Here is a 21,614-nt window from a genome sequence, read left to right as displayed (position 1 = left end):
AGTCTAAGGCCTTGTATCCCAACAGCCCTCCTCCCAGGGTCTCAGACTTACGCCTTCTGTGTAGGGAACCTGGGCCAAGCCCTAGTCCATCCTAGCCAATTTGATTCCCACATCTGCCCCTTTCTTTGTATTGCAAAGGCTTTTGGTAAAGATTTTTGAAAAACTCTTTAACAGTCAATTTAAAAAACAGGTTAGCAACATAAACACAACAACGACTACAAAAATCAGTAAACCTGTTTTGACTAGAGTCCAACTAGATAAGTTCCACTTCTTGACTAGTCCATTGAACCAGTCACTGTCATCTTCTTGTAACTTCTTGAATCCTTCCTTGAGAATTTAAATACTGTGATGAATGGACTCGCTATGATTGGAAAGATTCATACAACCCATGCCCTAGGAGTCCTCGCAGCCGTGCCCATGTGCTAAGAGTAGAAAGTCTATTGCTGCTCGATTCTGCAAGGTGGCGTGCCTGATAGCACCTACATATGAGAGTAAGCCACTTAATGCAAGTGAGGTGGCATTGGTTTGCTTACTTAGGAGGCACTCAAGATGGTCTAATTGTCCTAAAGGTTTTGCTGCAGCCACTCAAAGCAGTAAAATGGAGGCAGCTATTCTCTTGATTTTATTCCAGTACATAAATTCATCACTGCAATCAGATATAAAGTAATGCATAGATCTTTTTACTCTATTCTTTTGGCTATGAATTGTTTTTATGTCAGGTGCCAGCAAAGTAAGCCTCCCCAAGCTACAAGGCCCACCCTTAATATGTGATGGTATGCCAGGCCATGCTCTGTCCCCACAAATAAGAAACACACCGTGAGGTAACTGGAGTGGGTGATTACTGGACTGAGAAGCGATGGAGGAGGTATAATTACACCATTGGTTCTGATTTTTTTAAGCTAGGTGATATGGGGAAACATCTTTCCTAATAATTTATCTTTCTTTTGTGATTGTGGGTCTCTCAATCTTTTTCCACCTTGGTTTATAAAAAAGACTTATACAAAATCCATTTTCACTGAGCAGAGAATTTCTAGCTCCTGGGGTTCAAGTGGTGCGTGTGGGAGCTTCTGGGTGCAGTGATCCCAGGCATCTACAGGGTTATGTTTCCATCTACTATTAGGATTGTTATCTTTCATATTGTGGGTGGCATTATTGGTTATCAGCCATACATCTGTAGGTAATCCTAATATGCAGGGGTCATCAGGGCTGGCAACAGACAGGCACAGGGTGTTTTATGGCTTTTGCCAGAGTTACCCATACATTTTGTTTTGGCTGTGGGACTATCCAAGTCTTTACAAGGAGCGTGGAGTTGATCAGGATGGCAGAAGCAAGCAGGAGTCCCTTGGGGGTCATATTTAATGGGATAATCTGTGAGAAAGCTAAGAAAGTTAGGAAAGTATAAAGGAATTCTGCAGCAGGTAGGTGGTTGTTCTCAGGGCATCCTCTCCTCAGATTCCTTTTAGGGTTCTTCTTGTGGAGCGTCTTGGTGTTCCTGTAGAGGCTTTAGATATGGTTTTATACTTTTTGCTGGAACCCAGCAGGACCCTCTACCTGAAGAGACACAAGCATATCCTTTTTCCCAGGTAATTAGTGGGAAAGGCCTTAGAATTTGACTGGATTTTAGATCTTTGATTAGAACAGGTGGTCCTCTCTTTTAACTGTGCTTATGTGGTATTAGAAAAGTACCTGATAATTGGGGAACTTGGTTCCATAAAGGAATTATTTTAAAAATTAAATACATATATGGCCTTTATAACTCTTTTTATGGTGGGTAGGGTCTCTATTCCCCCTTTCTTTTGTTAGTAGGCATTGGGAAAGATAGGTAGGAGCAGTAGATACAGGTGTTGTGGGGAGGGAAGTCTCAGGAACTGGGTGAACTGGACTAAATCTTTTGGTTAGTACACATAATAGCTTGAAAGATTTTTTGAAAATAAGGTTGACTATTAAAAGGTTAGTAAAAGTTTGTAGGTAACAACTAAAATAGAACTACAGTAATTTCACGATTATAAGCTGCACCATTTTGACTAAAATTTTGGTCCCAACCCAGAAGTGCGGCTGACACTCAGGAGCGGCCAATAGATGAACAAAGTTCTGAAATTTCCCAACCCAGAAGTGCGAACCGCGGGTGGAGCCGAGCTTGTGAATTGAGCACCTGCCAGTAAAACCCGCGATCGCACAATTGTTACACACTGGTTACTCTGTTGCGTGGCGGGGGGGGGGGTGGGCTCCCGCCGGAAGCGGGCCGGGCTCCCTTTCCCGCCAGTTGCAGGCCGAACTCCCCCTCCCGCCGACTGGGGGCCGGGCTCCCTCTCCCGCCGACTGCAGGCCGAGCTCCCCCTCCCGCCAGCTGCGGGTCGGGGTCCCTCTCCTGCCAGCAGCGTGGGGGGAGCAGAGCTCGCGAATTGAGCACCTGCCAGTAAAACCCGCGATCATGTTATTGCTACAAATTGGTTACTTTGCTGCAAACGAAAGTACAGCTTACAATCCGGTGCGGTTTATATATGTACAAAGAACGAAATGTTGCCGACACCTGGACACGTGACTTACAATCAGGTGCAGCTTATAATCGTGAAATTACTGTACATTTGAGAAAGACGTAGCATAAGGAGTAAGAAGAAGACTAGTTGAATACGCAACTCTAATTGAGAGTGAAAAAAAGCTACTTTAAATAACTCAATTTTCATGGCAATATCAATTAAACTAACATTCTATAAGATTGTTGGATCATTATGTGAATAAACAATTCACACGATATGTGCACCATATGGAGTTCTTTGATGGTAAGCAGTGTTCTAAATCTTAAAATTCTTACTTTATTCTTTGTGTCACAGGGATGTTAGTTTGTCTATTACCTTTTGCTAGGAATCCTGGCAAAGAAGTAGAAATTAAAATTTTAAGCAAAGAGTATAACTGATCATTAGTAACTGCCTTTAGAAATGAATTTTTAGCTTTCTTGACACTGCCTGCAACATAACAAAATTAGTTAACCAAATTAAAAGGACATATAAACATAGAAAAAACTCTAATAACCAAACAAATAGCAAAACTAGATTTTCATAGCAGTCTATATTTTATGGAGGATCTTCTGTATCTTCTTCTTAGTGATGGTAAAGCTGGTTGTTTGGATAGCTGCAGCAGTGGCTTTTTCCATATGGATTTATTGGTTTTCTAGGTCAATTTAAGAGTGTATCTCTGCTCAATGGCTCAATTAAAAATTTGTCTCTAGCCGTGTTGCCTACTGGGGACAAAATGTCTCTTCCCCACAAAACTATGGGGACTCTTACCACAAAAGGTCTGGTGTTAGCGATATGGTTTTCTGGTCCCATGAGTTTGATTAACGGTATGCTCTGCAGGCTGGAGCTGTTGCCCATATGTCCATAGCAGGTTCGAGAGTCCATTCAGCAGACCACTTGGATTCTGAGATGACTGTCATGTCGGCACCTGTATCAATGAATCCTAACAGAACAATCCTTTTGTTGTTAAGTTCCAGTGTGCAGGCAATCTGAGGCTGACTGTGGCTTATTGTCTCAGTAATCAGATTGGATTTCATGTATGGTTCACTGGGCCCCTATTTCAGCTCCACAAAGTCCTGTGCAGGTGTGTTACCAGCCTGGTTGTCTGGTTGGGTATCTATCCTTTTTTCAGTTAGGGGTTCTGATGTTAATATTGCTCATGCCTGGTTAGGCAACAGCTGATCTAACAGTTTTTTCCACCCTCCCTTCTACAGGGTGAACCCAGCTGAGGACAGCAGCACAGTTGCTATGTGTTTCAGATTATGGAGGGTTAACAAATGCAATAATTTTAGCTTGCATTAGATTGCTAAAGAAAAGAAAATCCCTCCAAAATTTCTTGATAGCATTACGCAGTTTCATTCCTTCTTGATAGGCTAGGGATTTTCTTTTAAGATCGGTTTCTCCCTTCCTGTATCTTTCTGAAGAAGCAGTTTTTTTGGAAGGCATTTCTCCTCCCCCTCCCTGTACCTCGCGTGTTCTGGTCTTCTCCCACGAGTCGATGAAACTGCTGGAATCAAAGGAGTTTAAGTTTTCTTCAGAGGAGAAGTGGGGGGCAGGAACACAGCGCCTTTGTTAGATGCGCGGCATGTGGCTGTGGCATTGGGAGCCGGCGAGGGGTTCCGCACACCCGCACCCACGGCCCGGGGAGCCGGTGTTGTGACCGGTCGCCGAGTTGTGCTGGCGCCGGCATGGGTTCGGGGCCGGTGCAGGGGCAGTGCTGAAGGGGCGGGCAGGGCAGGAGCGGAGCGGAGCGGGCCCCACGCAGCCCTCCCCGGGGGGAGGGATGTGGGCGGTAATGGACTCTGCGCAGCCTGCCCCATGGGGGGAGCCAGAGGTGTTGCTGGGTGAGGGAATCTGAGACACCACCCTAACCTAAGTGACATCCTTTATTTATTTCTCCAAGGCTGTTCTGTTCTACTGGCCTTGATAAAAGTAAAATGCTGTTCTGTTCTAATGTCCTTATCATCAACCATTGGAATTACTCCTAATTCATCCATTAAGTATTAAAAGAGGGATACTACTCATTATGATGAGATACTTTTAAAATTATCCAAGTAGCTAGGATCTGGACAACCTAATACACTGTGCTAAACATTTTACAATTACTAATGTAACTGTTGTGTAGCATTGAGACTCATATTTCTTTCTCCATATTGAACCAAGTTTAACCATTCATTTTTTAAAATTCATGCTTATTTAGACCTTCCTTGATGTATCTTGTGTAAGTAGGATTTTGTTGCTGTCAGATGCTGAAAAATTTTATAAATCCTTTTTTCCTGTAACCTTGATTATTTTTGTGGTCTGTTCCATCTCATGCTTTGTATTTTACATTAGATAACTTGGATGACTTGCAAATTCATTCTCAAGTGTATTTGATTATATGTAGTATCTTTCTGTTTGTAATATTTGGTTTGTTCAGTCATTTGGACTATTTCAGTAGTAAGACAATAGATAATGACCATCTGACTTGAGTGTGTAGGGGAGGACTAAAGAAATTGTATAAAACTGCTTTATTATTGATTGCCCCCATGTTGGCAATAGCTGTTCAACATGCAAAATACAGAGAATGTTTCTTTTATGCAGTGTAGTAAAGCTTAAATTTTCATGGTGAAAATGGCATATGCATGTTGCATATCAATAAAAATTTAAATTTATTTGGGTTTTAGTAATATTGAGAAATTCAAGTCATTACAAACTTGAAAAAATAACTTATCTTCCAGTGAACATTTTTACCTTAATGCGTATACACTAGTTCATAGCTTTAGAAGAATGAAATTGAGAAAAAGCAAATAGATTTCTTTCTGTTGTTTTAGTTACATGTATTTTATGATTGTTTTTATGATCATTTTTATGATCATTTTTATAGTATCCTATATTTTCCCTTTTGATAAAATTTTATCCAATTGTAATAGGTCAAAGATCTATCGTGTGCCATTTTGATTACACTTGCACACACAGCTAACAGTCTATATGAAATGAGAAAACATAATGTATGTTTTTGTTCCCTTGTGAATTACCTCTTTATCTTCAGGTTTATATTTCTTATATTAATGTTTCGTCTGCGTTGATGTTAATTTCTCTTTATTGCAATGTAACTTTCAACAACTGGAAAAATAAGAGCAATTCAAAGATATGTTGAATTTTAGATCGTGTCTGTCACTACTTCTTTCCTGATCCTTCAAAATAGAATTTAAACCTGACTTTGGTAATTAGAATGTAAGCTTACCCATAGAGACATGTTACTGACTGGGTATTTAATTTAACATGATGGTTCAGTGATTTGAAGTACAATCTGCGTAATCCGTGTTACAACACTTTTTTTATTTCCCATTCCTGTCTTCCTAGAAAGATCTTGATTTTCAGAGTTTGAACTATCTTCCATTCCCCTTCCCTAGTTACTCTAGGACTTTGAAAATTATTACCAATAAAATAACAATTTTCAGCCTGGTTGGAGAGCTGAGAAATACACGTTACTTGAATGTGGAAAAGGTAGTGTACTCATTTGACATTGTGGTGGGTTGAACTTGTCTGGTTGCCATGTGCCCACCAAGACCCATTCTCACCCCCCAGCCCCCTCAGAGGGACTGGAAGAAAAATAAGGTGAAAAACTTGAGTCAAGAAAAAGGCAGTTTAACAAAGAAAAGTAAAGGTTGCAAAGGGAAGCAAAGGAAAAACAAGGGGTTTTTTTTGCAAGTGATGTTCAGGTACAGTAATTTCACGACCATAAGGCACACCGGACTATAAGGCGCACCTTTTTTTTTTGCCGGCACATTTCACAACTTTGTAGATCAGATAAGGCGCACCTTTTTTTTGCCGTGAAGATCCGTTCTGGCTCTGTTTATTGCAAACCAGTCTGCCTCTCCTCCCGATTTTCACAAGCATAGTACAGTAATTTCACGACCATAAGGCGCACCAGACTATAAGACGCACCTCCCGGGAGTCTGCAAACTTCGCAAATTTGTAGATCATATAAGGCACACTTTTTTTTTTGCCGCGAAGATCCGTGCCTCGTGCAACAAAGTAACGAATTAGTAACAGAAACCCACGATCGTGGAGTTTACTGGCAGGGGCGCAATTTGGAAACATTTTTCACAGATCGGCGTAGGTTTTCAAAGGCAACCCCAGGTGCCCTCCCCGTGCAGTGGGCTCTGGCACTCCCGCCCACCCCCGGTGCCGGCAGGAGCTGCTCGGCGCAGCCGCGGGGCCACCTCCCCCTTGCAGCTCCGTACTGCCGCGGTGCTGTTCCCCCTCGCGGCTCCGCAGAGCCGCCGTGCCGTTCCCTCACTCGGCTCGGCGCTCCTGCCATGCCGCCTGTCCCTCACTGGACTCGGCGCCGTTGCCATGCCGCCTGTCCCTCGCTCGACTCGGCGGCACCGCCTCCATGCCGCCCGTCCGTCGCTCGGATCGACGCTCTTGCCGTGCCGTTCCGCCTCGCGGCTCCGTTGTGGCACCATGCTGTTCCCCCTCGCGGCTCTGCGGAGCAGCTCTGCCACCCGCCCCTCACTCGGTTCGGCGGCACGCCCGTCCTGCCGTCCATCCCTCGCTCGACTCGGCAGCGCCACTGCCCTGCCGCCCGTCCCTTGCTCGGATCGGCGCACCGCGGCCCCGCCTGCCCCTATCAGGTGTAGCCCCTCTGCCCCCAGCACCGCGGCCCTGCTGACCCCTATTGACTGTGGTCACACTGGCCCGTGCTGGCCGCAACCCCACTGACCGCGCCTGCCCCTATCAGCTGTGGCCCCGCTGCCCCCAGCACTGCGACCCCGCCGGCCCCTATCAGCTGTGACCCCGCTGGTCACGGCACCGCGGCCCCACCGGCCCCTATTGACTGCAACCCTGCCGACCCCTATCAGCTGTGGCCCTGCTGGCCACGGCACCACGGCCCTGCTGCCCCTATTGGGCTGTGGCCCTGCTGCCCCCAGAACCGTGGCGCCGCCGGCCCCTATCGGCTATGGCCCCTCGGCTCAGACCGCCGCGCACAACAAAGTAACGAAGTAGTAACGCCTCCCTGCCCACGCTGCTCCCGGTGCCTGGGGCCACCCGGGGCCGCACTCTGCCTTCCTGCCCGCGCTGCTCCCAGTGCCTGGGGCCGCCCCCTGCCTTCCTGCCCGCGCTGCTCCCTGTGCCTGGGGCTGCCTGCGGCTGCCCCCCCGTTGCTACTTGGCGCTCCTGCGGCGCCGCCCTCCCTCGCAGCTCTCACTTCCGGGGTGGCAAATGTTGCAACTTTGTAGATCATATAAGGCGCACCGGACTATAAGGTGCACTTCCGGGTTTGGGGAAAAATTTTAGTCAAAAGGGTGCGCCTTATAGTCGTGAAATTACTGTTCTTGCTGAGAAATAGGGCCTCATTATGCATAGTGGTTGCTTTGGAAGACAAATGCCTTAATAATTAATAATGAATACCCTCCTCCCTCCCCTCCCCTCCTTCTCTTAGCTTTTATTGCTGAGCATATCATACAGTATGGGATATCCCTTTGGTCAAGTTGGGTCAGCTCTCCTGGCTATGTCCCCTCCCAAACTCTTGCCCACCCCCAGACTACTGGCTTTTGAGGAATGGGGTTGGAGAGACAGCCTTGATGCTGTGTGAGCACTGCTCAGCAGTAGCCAAAAAGTGGTTGTTTATCAACACCTTTCTAGCTAAAAATACAGAGCACAGCACTGTGAGGACTGCTGTGGGGAAAGTTAACTCCATCCCAGACATACTCAATACATGCATTTTCAACAACTGATTGAAAATATTCTATGAAGTTTAGAATAAATAAATACAGTTCTGTGAATTTTCTTGACTTCAGTGTATTAGTAGATTATCATTGCTGAAAATGAGATGATGATGTTTAACACTGGATTTTTATTATAAGTTTGTAAGGAAATGTAGTGTGATTGCATGTCTCATACAGAGGAAAACCTAGCTCATTTAACATTTTAAATATTATTTTTCTTATTTGAACAGTATTGCAGAGATCATTGAACATTATAGAAAAGAACAGATTGTTGAAGGATATTACCTTAAAGATCCTGTTCCAATGCAGGTAAAACTTCATCTCTGAGCGCTTGATATTGAAGGTATTAAATTAATCCTCAAATATTTATAATATAGGAGATGAATTACTGCAAAGGTATCCATTGTACTTAAACAGCATCATCCCCTCCTGAATTTTTGTTTTGAGTTTGTGTGTTTCTTTCATTTTATTTTCATATGCATTTGTTTATCTGTTGGCTTGTAGTAAGCAGAAGTTATGATAAGCTTTGTCTGTGCTCTAGGGTGTAAATGCTTCATCTTGTGCCCCTAATGCTGGTCCCTGAACTAGGCTATTCCTCTATTCTTCTGTGTCTAGTATCTTCCCTCAGAGAAAATCTATATGAACAGAAAAGCTTCAGAGATGATCAAGGGGCCGGGATTATAGGGTGTGTTCAATAACATTGTTGCCCTGTACCATAAATTTATCCTAAGAGACCACTGATAGTAAACAAACTGTATTGTCTAGTTTTTCATACAGTTATAACTAGTTCAAAAGTTTTACTGTACCCACATTGTATTATATTGTTTACTATTGGTAAGTATCAACAAGAGCAAATTTTATCTTGTATTATTAGACTTATACCTTATTATTCTGATTGGTTGATATTTTTTTTGCTGATTGACTTGTCATCAATGCTTCCCAGTTTTCTGCTACTATTAACTCATGCTCTTCAATGTGTTTGAGACAAATGTGAGGAAATTTGAATTCAGAGACTGATCCTTGAAAAGCTTCACCCAATAACTTTCCTTGTTCTCCATCATTCTTTTTGGATTATGACAGTCATCTTCCTTTTGGCACTTTGTCTATCTGATTATGGTTCCTTTATAAATAACTTTCTCTGTGTTGACTAATTTTCCATGTGAGCATGCATAAAATTCTTTTTGGTTGTATTTGTGACTTTCCTTTGTTAAAAAAAATATATTGGTGATATAATTACCACATACTGTCATGCTCTATGACGAAAAAAAATCAAAAGTCTTGCATACTCTTCCTTCAATCTAAAAGACTTCCTGTTTCTAATTCTGAAATTTACTTTAAAACATTTTTCACTAGATGTTTTGTATGTTATTTCTGTCATAGATATGTTATGGAGATTATACTGAGCTAGTAAAAACTTGGATATTACTTCTATTGTCAGCCCTGTAATTCCTATTACTGAAATGTTTTTCATCTTGCCTTTGTCATGTTGTTTAAAACCATGATTCTTATGGAATAGAGGAGAGAAAAGTAAAGTACAGTAAATTCACGAATACAAGCCGCACTGAGTATAAGCCACATATCTGGGTGTTGGCAAACATTTCGGTTTTTGTCCATAAATAAGCCGCACCCGAATATAAGCCGCTCTGTCGTTCGCAACGAGGACCCGCGTGCAACAAAGTTGCCAATTAGTAACAGAACCGCGGGAGGGCGGGGTTTACTGACTGAGCTAAGGCTGTGCAGGCTCGGCCCGCTAGGGGCTACTAACGGGGCCAGGTGGCCCAGCCCGGCGCTGCTGCTCGGGGCCGGCCGCCGCTGCCACTGGGCTCGGGGCCGACCGCCGCCGCTGCTGCCACTGGGCTCGGGGCCGGTCGCCGCCGCTGCTGCCACTGGGCTCGGGACCGACCGCCTCTCGACGCCGCCCGCCGCTGCCACTGGGCTTGGTCACCCCGGGTCGGCGCTGCCCCGCAATGGCAGGCAGGGACGGAGCTTCCCCCGCTCCTACGACAGTGGCAGCGGGCGGGGACGGAGCTTTCCCGCGCCCGTGGCACTGGCGGCGGGCAGGGACGGAGTTTCCCCGCTCCTGCCGCGGCGGCGGCGGGCCAGGATGGAGCCTGCCTGCTCCTGCCGCGGAGGGCGGGGACAGACCACCCCGTCTCCTCCCCGAGCCACGGCAATGGCTGCGCGGGGTCCCCCCCCCCTCCCTGGGCCGTGGCAATGGCGGCGTGGGCTTCCCGCACCCCCCCCGGGCCGCGGCAATGGCGGCGTGGGGCCCCCCTGTCTCTCCTCTGGGCTGCGGCAGAGGAGGAAAGAGAGCTCTCCCGCCTCTCTCCCCGCCCCCTGTGCTGCCTGCAGGGAACCAGGGCAACACAGTAACACTGTAACAATCGCAAAATGCCGGCTTTTACTGGCAGGTGCTTGGCTCGGCGCCCTGGCTGGCACGTCTGGGGTTGTAAATGTCAGAAAATTATTCACATATTAGCCGCCCCCGAGTATTAGCCGCACTTCCGGGTTTCCACCAAAATTTTTGTCAAATTGCTGCGGCTTGTATTCGTGAAATTACTGTATTTAGTATGGAGTTAGTGCATATCACTTCATCTTGATACTGTTCTCACTGCTTGATAGTCTTGTTTTTCATGTTTTCTTATGGCTAAACAACTTTTACTGATCAGCTGACTTGGTAATGTCAAACTTGACTTGGCTTTTGGCCATTGTAGCTGGGTAACTACATTTCCAGATCTTCATTTTATATGTGAATTTATCCTTTTTTGATGTCCTGTTTCTACTTTCTCCTATTGCTTTTTGTTAGAATGATAGTCATTTAGGATATAAGTGCTAATAAGATTAGTGAGGCACAGTGCATTAGCTGTGTGTTAATAATTCAGTTTTTATTGTGATCTATACCATTCTTGTTGGTTCAGAGTGTATCCTTAATTAGTCTCAAAATCTGTGGTAGAAGACAGTTAGAAGCTAAAGAACCTTTAAATACAGATGTTGCTTTTTGAAAAATGATCTATATTTAAACCTTGTTTTTCTTCTCTTATAATTGTGGCCTAATAATTCCACAAAAAATAGTTATATTACATTTCTGCCAAATGTATTGTATTAAATTATATTGGTTTGTTAAGATACATGAGAATAAAGAATTGATAGCATTCAGTAAAAGTTCAGTTGCAACTGCATAGTACGCAATTGTTTCACAGTGATTTCTGAGATTAAAAAAGTGTTGTTTTCTTCCTTGTTTACCAGCATCAAGAACAAGTGTTTAATGATACAGTTGATGGAAAAGAAATCTACAATACAATTCGTCGCAAAACTAAGGATGCTTTTTATAAAAATATTGTCAAAAAAGGATATCTTCTGAAAAAAAGTGAGTTCTGTTTGATTTTATAAAATGTATTTTTTTTTCTAAAAAATGCAGATATGTATGCAAATTTTGTGTAGTAGTGGTACTAGTGGAGGCAAAATTGAAGAGAGCAAAAGGTTGTTTATGAAGGGCTGTGGTGGATCTATGATGATCAAATTGAAAATTAAGACTGAATATTTTTCCAAAATTTACTGTGGTTTATGTATGAATTACTTCAGAACCTTATCAGTTTTATTCAATGGATGTTAAACAATGAGTGATTTATTTTTGTTTTAGTCAGCGTCTAAATCCACATTTTGCTGGTACATCTAATTTGTCTTCCAACAATCCTTGACATATAAATCTCTGGGTATTAACATTTTTAAATGCTGTTTTTCTTTTTCTTTTTTCTTCCTTTTTTTTTTTAATGGTCAAATTTTTTATATATGTGTGTTTAGGGCATGGTTCTGATCCAGATTTGCATATACTGTATTCCCATTCCTGGTTTTTAGTCATTTTGATTTAAGATATTGTGATGCAATTTGTTATGCTGATCAGTTGGTAAGACTTTAGGAATAATTTTCTCATGTAAAGAGAACTCTGTTTCTTACTTAAAATAGTCATAATAAATTAGATTGCTTACAGAATCATACATTATTTGCAAACTGTATAGATGTCGTCTTCTCACTGATATGAACGGAGCTCACACACTTGTTTAATCCTGTTGAGATTAATGAAAATGTTTAGTGAACCATCTAAAATTCTACTTTAATACGTGAAGAGGGTCTAGTTTTAGCTACATGCTGAACAAATTGAGTATGTATACTGACATTATTGCTTAAACATAATTAACTGTGCATTGTTCTTCTGTTTGTATTTTGACAAAAACCTTACTGCTCTCTTTTTTTTTCATTTACAGAATTTATATTTTCTTTAAAACAATATTGTACTTTCCTTACAGGTAAAGGAAAGAGATGGAAAAACTTGTACTTTATATTGGAGGGAAATGATGCCCAACTTATTTATTTTGAAAGCGAAAAACGAGCCACAAAACCTAAAGGATTAATAGACCTTAGTGTGTGTTCAGTCTATGGAGTACATGACAGTTTATTTGGCAGGTAGGACACTGGTTTTTTAATTCTTGTACATACAGCAGGACAGCTGACTACTAGTTTGAGGCATATACAAGATACAAAAAATTTGTCACTAATGAGCAAGTTGGCCTGACACAAAAAACTTGGATTTTGACACTTGAACCCTGGTTACTGTCCACATGTAGAGTTTTTTTTGGTTGGTTGTTGTCTTGTTTTTTTTGGGTTTTTTTTAGATTTTGCTGATTGTGAAATGCAAGTATTGTGACTTGTTTCATATTGCATTTCATACCATAGTTGGTGTAGATTGCAAGAGCATATGTAAACAAATTTAACTGATTAATGAAAACTTAAGCCATGGCAACTTGATTGCTAGTAACTGTTCATAAACAGATTCTAGTAAGAAATTTTGGAATTTAAGATTTTCTCACGTAATATGATGTGATAATGACTTGACCTTTTGCACTGTCATTTTTCAATATTATGTATGAATTGTTATACACGTATTAAAAAGATTGTGAAGTAACTGTATTGAGTGTTTTAATTGAACCAAGAATTTATAAGATCAAGAATTTAGTCAGTTCCAAAAGATCTGCATTCTTTTGTTGATAGGTATTACAAAGCTAAATTAGGTAGATAATGTATCAGTGCTTTTCTGTTTAGGAATCAATAAGAAGCAGATTAGACCAATCAGTGTTAGAGGAACAAGTTAGTTCATATCAACAAATATTTTTTAAACTATTTTTGCAAGAGAGCATTTTCACAGTTTCATTTACTGTACTAAATATGTCAACTGCAAGCGATTTGATTATTGGCAAAGACATTGAGAATCAAACCACTTCTTTATATCATTGGTAACTAAGATGAAAGAGATCACACTTTTCATTGTTAATTATAAAAAAATATGCAGTCCTGTGCAATATAGACGAAAAATATGCATTTACTCCTGCAAATGTTATATTTTCATAACAGATAGATAAACACATTAAAAGCAGCTCTGGTTATTCCATGCATCTTAATATTTATTAAGAGTATTAAATCAACTTAGAGTCTTTTTGCATAGATAATGTCAAGATAGATGTTTAAAATTAGTGACATTTCTTAAGCTGCAAAGATCTGGTGTTCTTGTAGCATCTGATTTTTATACATTTCGCAATCATTTAAAAAGATCTGCACAACTTTTGCAATGAGGAGCCATAGATATGAGGGTACCATTAAAAAAAATACTGAAATATTCCTCATGAAAGTTGGCGATTATACATGAAACTTTGCTGGAGACTGTAAACAAGGAGTGTTTTGGTTAATGGTGACTCTTGAGCAGCTTATAAGAAATGTTGTACTGTGGGTTAAAATATATTTGGATAATAAGTAACACTGAAAGTGTGGGTAGAAGGAGATGTATGGTTGCACCTGCTTGGGAAAGCTGTTAATGAAGAACTGTAGTTGAGACAAAATTCCTCTTATTTTTGCCACCTACTTAAAATATCTTTCCCCTTTTCTCAGAAGTACAGTGAGAGCTGTAGCTTTGCATGTCTTAAGTAGCCCCTGACCCAGCTACTTTTTCCCCCCTTCTCAGTCCTCCTGTGTGCATGGCTAGAAAATGCCATGCCAGTATTTACCTAAACAATGGATGGAGGGAAGGGAAGACTGAAATATATGCAAATGAAGTAAGATCCTTCATGTAACTCTGTGTTTGGGAGAGCCAAATTATCTTGAAGGTAATGTGGAAGACTCAGTGTACTTATAGTGTGCAACTTTTAATGTAACAGTACAAAATATTTTTGATCTTTTTTGACAAATTAGTGTACATACATAAAATAGAGAAGATGTTATACTCACATTTAAAGCTTTAAAAGTTTCTATGACACATATTTGATCATGATCCAGTACACATTTTATTGAGGTGAGAGCTGTGAAACACATTCAGATAAAGAATTCGTTATGTTAATATAGTTTCCTGAATTCCTAAAACAACAAATCCATAAGGCATGATTAAGTGCTTGGGATGTAATTCTGAACTTGTTCATCGTTTAAAATGCTTGTGGTGAATAGTCCTCACTTGTTAATGATATCAGATGCATTTTACCTCAAGTGTAAGTCAGTATACATGTATATTCAATACAAATTGTTCCAAGTTCCTTAAATATTTTGAAACAAACTAGTTGAACTAGTTGAACTACAATGCAGTTTTCTTGAGATTGCATCAATCATTCCAACCAAAATGCACTTTTGAAGCATGTAGAAACATTTCTTGTTGGGTTTTTTTTCTGACATTTTTGTTTTGTTTGATTTTAAGGCCAAACTGTTTTCAGATAGTAGTTCAGCACTTCAGTGAAGAGCATTACATCTTTTACTTTGCAGGAGAAACTCAAGAGCAAGTGCAGGTGAGAGCTTTTGTTGGTAAATATAATTTTAAAAGCAATTTTTTTTGTTTTGTAGTGTTTATTGATATTATCCTTCTCTAATAGAAAGCAAGTGTACAGTGTATGGTGGCTATGTCTACATTAGCAAATATTACCATGCAATAATAGCAGATCTGTTAGGGATAGAGTTGGTGATGATAATCCAGCACCTAAATTACCTGTGCTTTAGGGATTCTGCTTTGGAAAAGTTCTAGTCTGGTCCCATGGACTAAACTTCCATTAGTTTCCATTAGATATTTCTGGAGAATATATTTTGGAGTAGTTCAGTGCAAAAAAAAAGTTCACTTTCCAGCACTCTTCCAACTAATGAACCAGAGCATGGCAAGTGGGAGTTTTGCTTAAAGAGCACATTCCTGATAAGAACTAAAATGCGAATGCAGATATGCCCACCAATCAAAATCTGTCGAGTCATTTACAGTTTTTTGTCCTGTCTTAGGCCCTGATCTTGCACAAAATAAAGCGGGGGTTGTGTTTTACAATTGGTATCATTTATTTATTAGCTCTCTAACAGTTAATGTTTGCTGATTAAGAAATGTAGGAATGGAATTTAATTCTCCAAAAGTCACTCACTAATAGGAGAGCATATGGAAGATGTGACTATGTTCTTATTCATCAAGTTGTTTTGGTATTCCAGAGCTCTGAAACAGACAATTTGTGTCAGAAGTCAAGCTATGCATTTGATTTTATTTAAGAATGTGTAGTAGGCAGAATATCCTGTCAGGACATGAAGAATATCCTGTCCTGTTTTCTGAATATTTGGTATAATCTGCTTTTGGTTTAGATTTGTTAAACACTTAAGATGTTCACTGCATTTATATAGAATACTGGGATTTCTTTTATAAGATGATTCTGGTTCAGGTAAGTCAGATGTTTTACTGATGCTTGTGTTCTCAGAAGTTAGAGCTGTCTGTACTTTGCAACATTTCACAGAAGAATAGTTTTGTAGTACTAAGGAGAATTTGATGGTTTTCATATAATGTGGTAAATATCAAAGCAGCTGTCCAATGTATTGCATGTTGTCTGAGGTTTGTACAAACCATTAAGTGAATGTATTGTAATGTAGTGTTAGCCTCATATACATGACATATATTAGCCTCATGACATAACTAGTGTCTTTGTGCATACTATGGTGCACTGTTCATACTTGCTGCTGTAAACTGTGACATTTAAGGGGAGAGATTTTCCTGTTAAAAGGGAGAATAAAGATGACTGTATCTAGGAAATATTTAGATTAATTTAGAGTGTTTAGTAAGTTCTATGGTTCTTTATTTGCTTTTTCTTATTTGAATAAGAAAGCAAACTAATAAAAATTTGATGCATACTTGACAGTTTCTCATTTTGTGGAAGATTTTGAAAGCTTAAACTTCACTCCCAAAGTGGTTTACTTGAGAATAGCTGAAATATTGAATGTACCTGTATTTTAGAAATTATTAAATTGCACTTTGATAATAGCTATCAGATCTTTGACCTACACCTTTATGAATGTTAGTCAAAGTCTAAATTTTGTGCTTCATGAGAACTTACAAAATTTGACTGTGTGGGATGTGAAAACATGAGAAATGAGGCTATAGCATATCTTTCACCTTTCCAAGTATCTACTCTGCTTTATGTATTTGTGAGCAGAGAGAATGGGGGTGGAGGTTATACTTCTCAGTGTTTTTCTGTTAATGCTACTTTCTTTTTTGTTTGAAGCACATAGAGTAAATACAACTGCATATAAAAATAGAGGAGAGAATGATCGGAACAGTTCAACTTATCTGTTATTTTCTCAGAAGCAATCAAGTCTTGCTTCATTTTATATGCCATTTTTTATTTAAGTATGACTAATCTGGAAAATTGATAAAGGTCGTACTGTATATCCATTAGTAATGCTTGATATTTATAAAAGGAGAAACTCAAATTTGCAAATATCTTTTTAGATTTATGGAGAAATATGAATTTTGCTTTACTATTCAAAGTTATATTCTCTGAGTTGTATACAAGTTGGTTCTTTTTAAGCTATAGAAACAACTTAATATACAGTAATTTCACGACTATAAGGCACACCCTTTTGACTAAAATTTTCCCTCGAACCTGGAAGTGTGCCTTATAGTCCAGTGTGCCTTATATAATGTACAAAGTTGCGAAATTTGCCAAACCGGAAGTGTGAGCTGTGAGCCGTGGGGGGAGCTGGAAGTGCCACGGTAGCCGGCTGGAGGGGGGCCCAGGGTCCTGCGGCACCGCCCCTGCCGGGTGGAGGCAGTCCCGGGGGCCCATGGCTGCCGGGTGAAGGTGGGCCAGGGGGCCCGCGGAGCCCCCCCTCCCGGGTCCAGAGGGGCCCGGTGGTTCGCGGCACCACCCCCGCCCGGTACAGGCAGGCCCAAGGGCCAATGGCTGCCGGGTGCCGGGTTGAGACGGGGCCTCGGCCAGCAACCGCACAGCGGGAGCTGGGGACGGAGCCTCACTGCAAAAAAAAAAGTGCGCCTTATAGTCCGGTGCACCTTATCTGATCTACAAAGTTGTTAATTTTGCCGCCTCCCGGGGGGTGCGCCTTATAGTCGGGTGCGCCTTATGGTCGTGAAATTACTGTACTTTTTGATATGTCAGTTCTATTGCAAGAATCTGTATCTGACTTTTTGTTACACTGTTTTGTGCCTTTATCTTTTAGGACTGGATGAAGGCTCTGCAGATGTTTTGCAGCTTAAGGAAAAACAGTCCGGGGACATCAAATAAACGTCTACGTCAGGTGAAGCTATGCAGATATGGGGGGGGAGAGGGGGAGAGGTTGCCTCCTTGTTGCAAAATGATGATACATGTCATAACTTTCCTTTCAACAATAGTAAATTCTGCATGTGATTTCTTTTTCTTGGAGTTATACAGTACCTTTATTAAACCAACCGGAATGACTTCCACTCTCTATATGATATCTATATACACAAAGATCAAAATGGTGTTTAGGCAATTGACAGATGTTTTGCTAGGTATTAATTTCTGATCACATTTAAGTAAAAGTGTCAACAATTCAGCATTTGTATTGTCTTAACTCTTACAGTTCACCAGATTTGACAGACTTATGTCACATGTAACCAAAATAATAGTATAACTAATATATTTATTTTTCAGTGACAAATACATACTTAACTGTGATTGTGGTGTATATTCTTTTGGTTTCTTGAGAGTGCTGTTGTGTCCGGAATTTCTTTCAGAGGTAGAGGACAGATATTCATAAATGACTACATAAGTGATGATAGAAGAATAATGGGAATCGAGAATCCCTGGTATCTTTGAACACTATGAATGTTGGAAGAAACTGTTTTGCCAGTCTATAGGAAAAGGAATATGTTTTATGGGTGGAGTTTTTTTAGGAAATGCAGAATTATTCTGTGGTCAAGATTAAAGATGATTGAATACTTCTGAAGAAGTAAACTAAACTAGGTCAAATGATATATGAATGGCAGAAGAAATTTGGAGCCAAAAAAGTGAAGCACCTACAGAGTGATCATCTGAAATAATTCGGTACTTGCATACACAAAGTAAATGTTAGGTTGCGTGAAGGAATAGTATAGAGGATAGATACTATTTAATATTTATGGTATTCTCATTTAGGATACTGTTATTTTTGATCATCTTATATCAAATGTATAAAGAAAATGAGAAAACTATAGGGTGGAATGAGTAAAAGAAATTCCAGGTAAATAAGTGTGGGAAGTATTGGACTATTTAGAAAGGTGAAAACTATAAAAAGCATGAATGATCAAGGTAGATGAAGTGTATAAAGATCAAAAATCATACTTCCATGACTGCCTTACAGAAGTTATAGCAGTTTCAGGGTTTCTCAAACTGTCCTTTGAAATTTCTGGTACTGAATATTTGCATTTAAATGAAATTTTGACCTGATCAAGTATGATATTTCCTGTATTTGACTAAATTGACTTCAGTTAATATCTGTAGATATTTGATTATGCTATGAATTGCATTCAATTCAGAAGTTTGTAAAATAGTAGACTGTTTAAAATGTATTTAATGTAAATGCGTTCAGTATTCATTTCTCATTTTTTGGAAATTAAGTTTCCAAGCGCTCTTATTTTGAGAATCTGTGGTACAGACCAATATCTTCCTTATAACAGGGACAAAACAGTTTAGTGTGTTAAACAAAAGAATGTTATGAAATCTACTGGGTTTTAGAAGAGAATAGAATATTTCAGTTGAAAGGGACCTACAACAATCATTTAGTTCAACACCCTGATCAATTCAGAGCTGACCAAAAGTTAAAGCACAGTATTAAGTAAAGGCATTGTCCAAGTACCTCTTAAACACTGATGGGTTTGGGACATCAACCACCTCTCTGGGAAAAGCCTGTTCTACTGTTTGACCACACTCTGGGTAAAGAAATGCTTCCTAATGTCATCTAAACCTCCCCTGGTGCAGTTTTGAACCATTCCCACACATCCTGTCAGTGGATCTCAGGGAGAAGAGCTCAGCACATCCCTCTCCACTTCCCCTCCTCAGGAAGCTGTATGTAGAGAACAAGGTCACCCCTCAGCCTCCTTTTCTCCAAACTCAACAAACCCAGTGTCCTCAGCTGCTCCTCATAGGACATTCATTCCAACTCCTTCACCAGCTTTGTTGCCCTTCTCTAGATGCATTCAAGGACCTTCACATCCATCTTAAATGGTGGGGCCCAGAACTGCACACAGTACTCAAGGTGAGGCTGCTCCAATGCTAAATACAGCAGGATAATCATCCCTTTTGACTGGCTGGTTATGCTGTCCTTGATGCACCCCAGGATGTGGTTTGCCCTCTTGGCTGCCAGGGATCACTGCTGGCTTCAATTGAGCCTAATCTGTTAGGAAAGCATGAAATGCAGCATTGTGTTTGCATTTGTCCACAGTTCTTACTTAAGATGCTAGTCTTTAGCTTCAGCAGAATTTTCTATGCGTAGAAAAGATAGTAATTGCAAATCTTATAGTGATGGTTTTAAAATAAAAAAATGAGGTAAAACTATGGTGCTGGAGGTTTATTTTCAAGTTGTTGCTCTTACTTTGTCCCTGGTGCCTCTTAAAATCTTCTTTCATTATTCCTCTTCCCTGCTCTTTCTATTAGAAAATTATATTTTGTATTTAATATTTATTCCTTAACATTAAGTCTCCACATGGTGGGAGGGGGGGTGTGGGAAAGAATTCCATACTTTCTTAAATAAATAAATAAATAAATAAACTTTGTGTATTTTCTTTAGGTCAGCAGTCTTATCTTGCATGTAGAAGAAGCTCATACGCTCCCAGTAAAACATTTTACTAATCCATATTGTAACATCTACCTGAACAGTGTCCAGGTAGCAAAAACACATATCAGGGAAGGTCAGAACCCTGTATGGTCAGAAGAATTTGTCTTTGAGTAAGTCTTAATCTTACTGAATTACTGAATTTTACTTCAAAGTTGCATTGTATTTAAGATCCTTTGCAGTGTACTGTTTTGTATCTGCTTTTTAAAACTACTGTATGCATGGTTATATAGGATCCACAAATGCATGAATAGAATTTTATGTATTAATCTAAGTATCTTTGTTAATATGATTGTCTTTGGCTGGTCATAATAACTCAGGATTGAAATAACTTCAGAATAAATTTAAATGTTGGCCAAATATAGTATTAATTGGGGCTTTTTGTCTTTTTCTCCAGTGATCTTTCATCTGATATTAATAGATTTGAGATAAGTCTTAGTAACAAAACAAAGAAAAGTAAAGATCCAGATATATGTAAGTATTTTTATGTAAAGGATGCATATATACTTTAACAATGGATAGAGTTTGCATTGCTCTTGTCAAACATTGTCACAAGAGAATGAAGCATATTCTGTGACTATCATACAGCTGTATTGGTATGTTTTAGATGTCTGTTACTGATTTTACATTAATGTTTTTACAGTAAGAACCTGAATGTTTTTTAGTAGTAAAATGCACAGTAATCCAATCCTATATGTCTGATGGCTTTTCTAGCTCTATTCCAGTATACCTATTTTGTTATACAGTGCCCATGTTTACAAAAAAAAAGAGAAGCTGTCAGAATTAATCTCCTTCATAAAATGTTATGTTTCATTAAGCTAATTTCTTTAATTTTTTTAAGCTCAACTGTGTGGAATTATTTTTGTCCTTCTCAGGGTTTTTTGTTGCTTCCAGTGAGAAAGAGGGAAAAACAGTAGTAATTTCTTCACTTGTAAATAATTTTTAAAAAACACCGATTTGACAGTCTATAGAACAAAATTTGCCTCAGTCCTTGTAGCATCTTGTTCTTCCCCCCATTCTATCTCCTCTATGTTCCCAAGACTGTACTTTCCTCCTGTTATTTACACAGCTTCTTCAGCTGTTTTGTTTCTATTTTTCTATTCCAGAAAACTACTAACAAGATGGTAAGACTTATTAGCTTTCAAAAAACAAAACTAAACAAAAGACCCCAAACCCAACCCACCAAAATGAACCCTCCCCAAAAAACCCACACTTGAATTCTGAGGCACACTGTGATTTTTTGGCTTTCAAGATATTTTGTTTCTCA

The 21,614-nt window shown here is 40.1% G+C and overlaps 1 protein-coding gene across 3 annotated transcripts in view; it reads left to right on the top strand.

Moving 5' to 3' along the window:
* LOC117005018 (ras GTPase-activating protein 1-like) overlaps positions 1–21,614 on the top strand; it is a 175,036-nt gene that overhangs the window by 83,165 nt on the left and 70,257 nt on the right. For 2 of the 3 annotated variants that reach the window (XM_033076233.1, XM_033076235.1), the window contains exons 9-15: positions 8,461–8,539; positions 11,477–11,597; positions 12,535–12,691; positions 14,961–15,048; positions 17,735–17,812; positions 20,303–20,460; positions 20,745–20,821. In XM_033076233.1, the coding sequence (XP_032932124.1) occupies positions 8,461–8,539; positions 11,477–11,597; positions 12,535–12,691; positions 14,961–15,048; positions 17,735–17,812; positions 20,303–20,460; positions 20,745–20,821 (758 nt within the window). The remainder of the gene's footprint in view (positions 1–8,460; positions 8,540–11,476; positions 11,598–12,534; positions 12,692–14,960; positions 15,049–17,734; positions 17,813–20,302; positions 20,461–20,744; positions 20,822–21,614) is intronic. The other variant, XM_033076234.1, reaches the window with a different exon arrangement.

The sequence above is a fragment of the Catharus ustulatus genome, chromosome W (assembly GCF_009819885.2).
Source record: "Catharus ustulatus isolate bCatUst1 chromosome W, bCatUst1.pri.v2, whole genome shotgun sequence".
NCBI classification, from domain to species: Eukaryota; Metazoa; Chordata; class Aves; order Passeriformes; family Turdidae; genus Catharus; species Catharus ustulatus.
The sequence above is the reverse complement of the archived record's forward strand: the minus strand, read 5'-3'. Positions and strand labels throughout refer to the sequence as shown.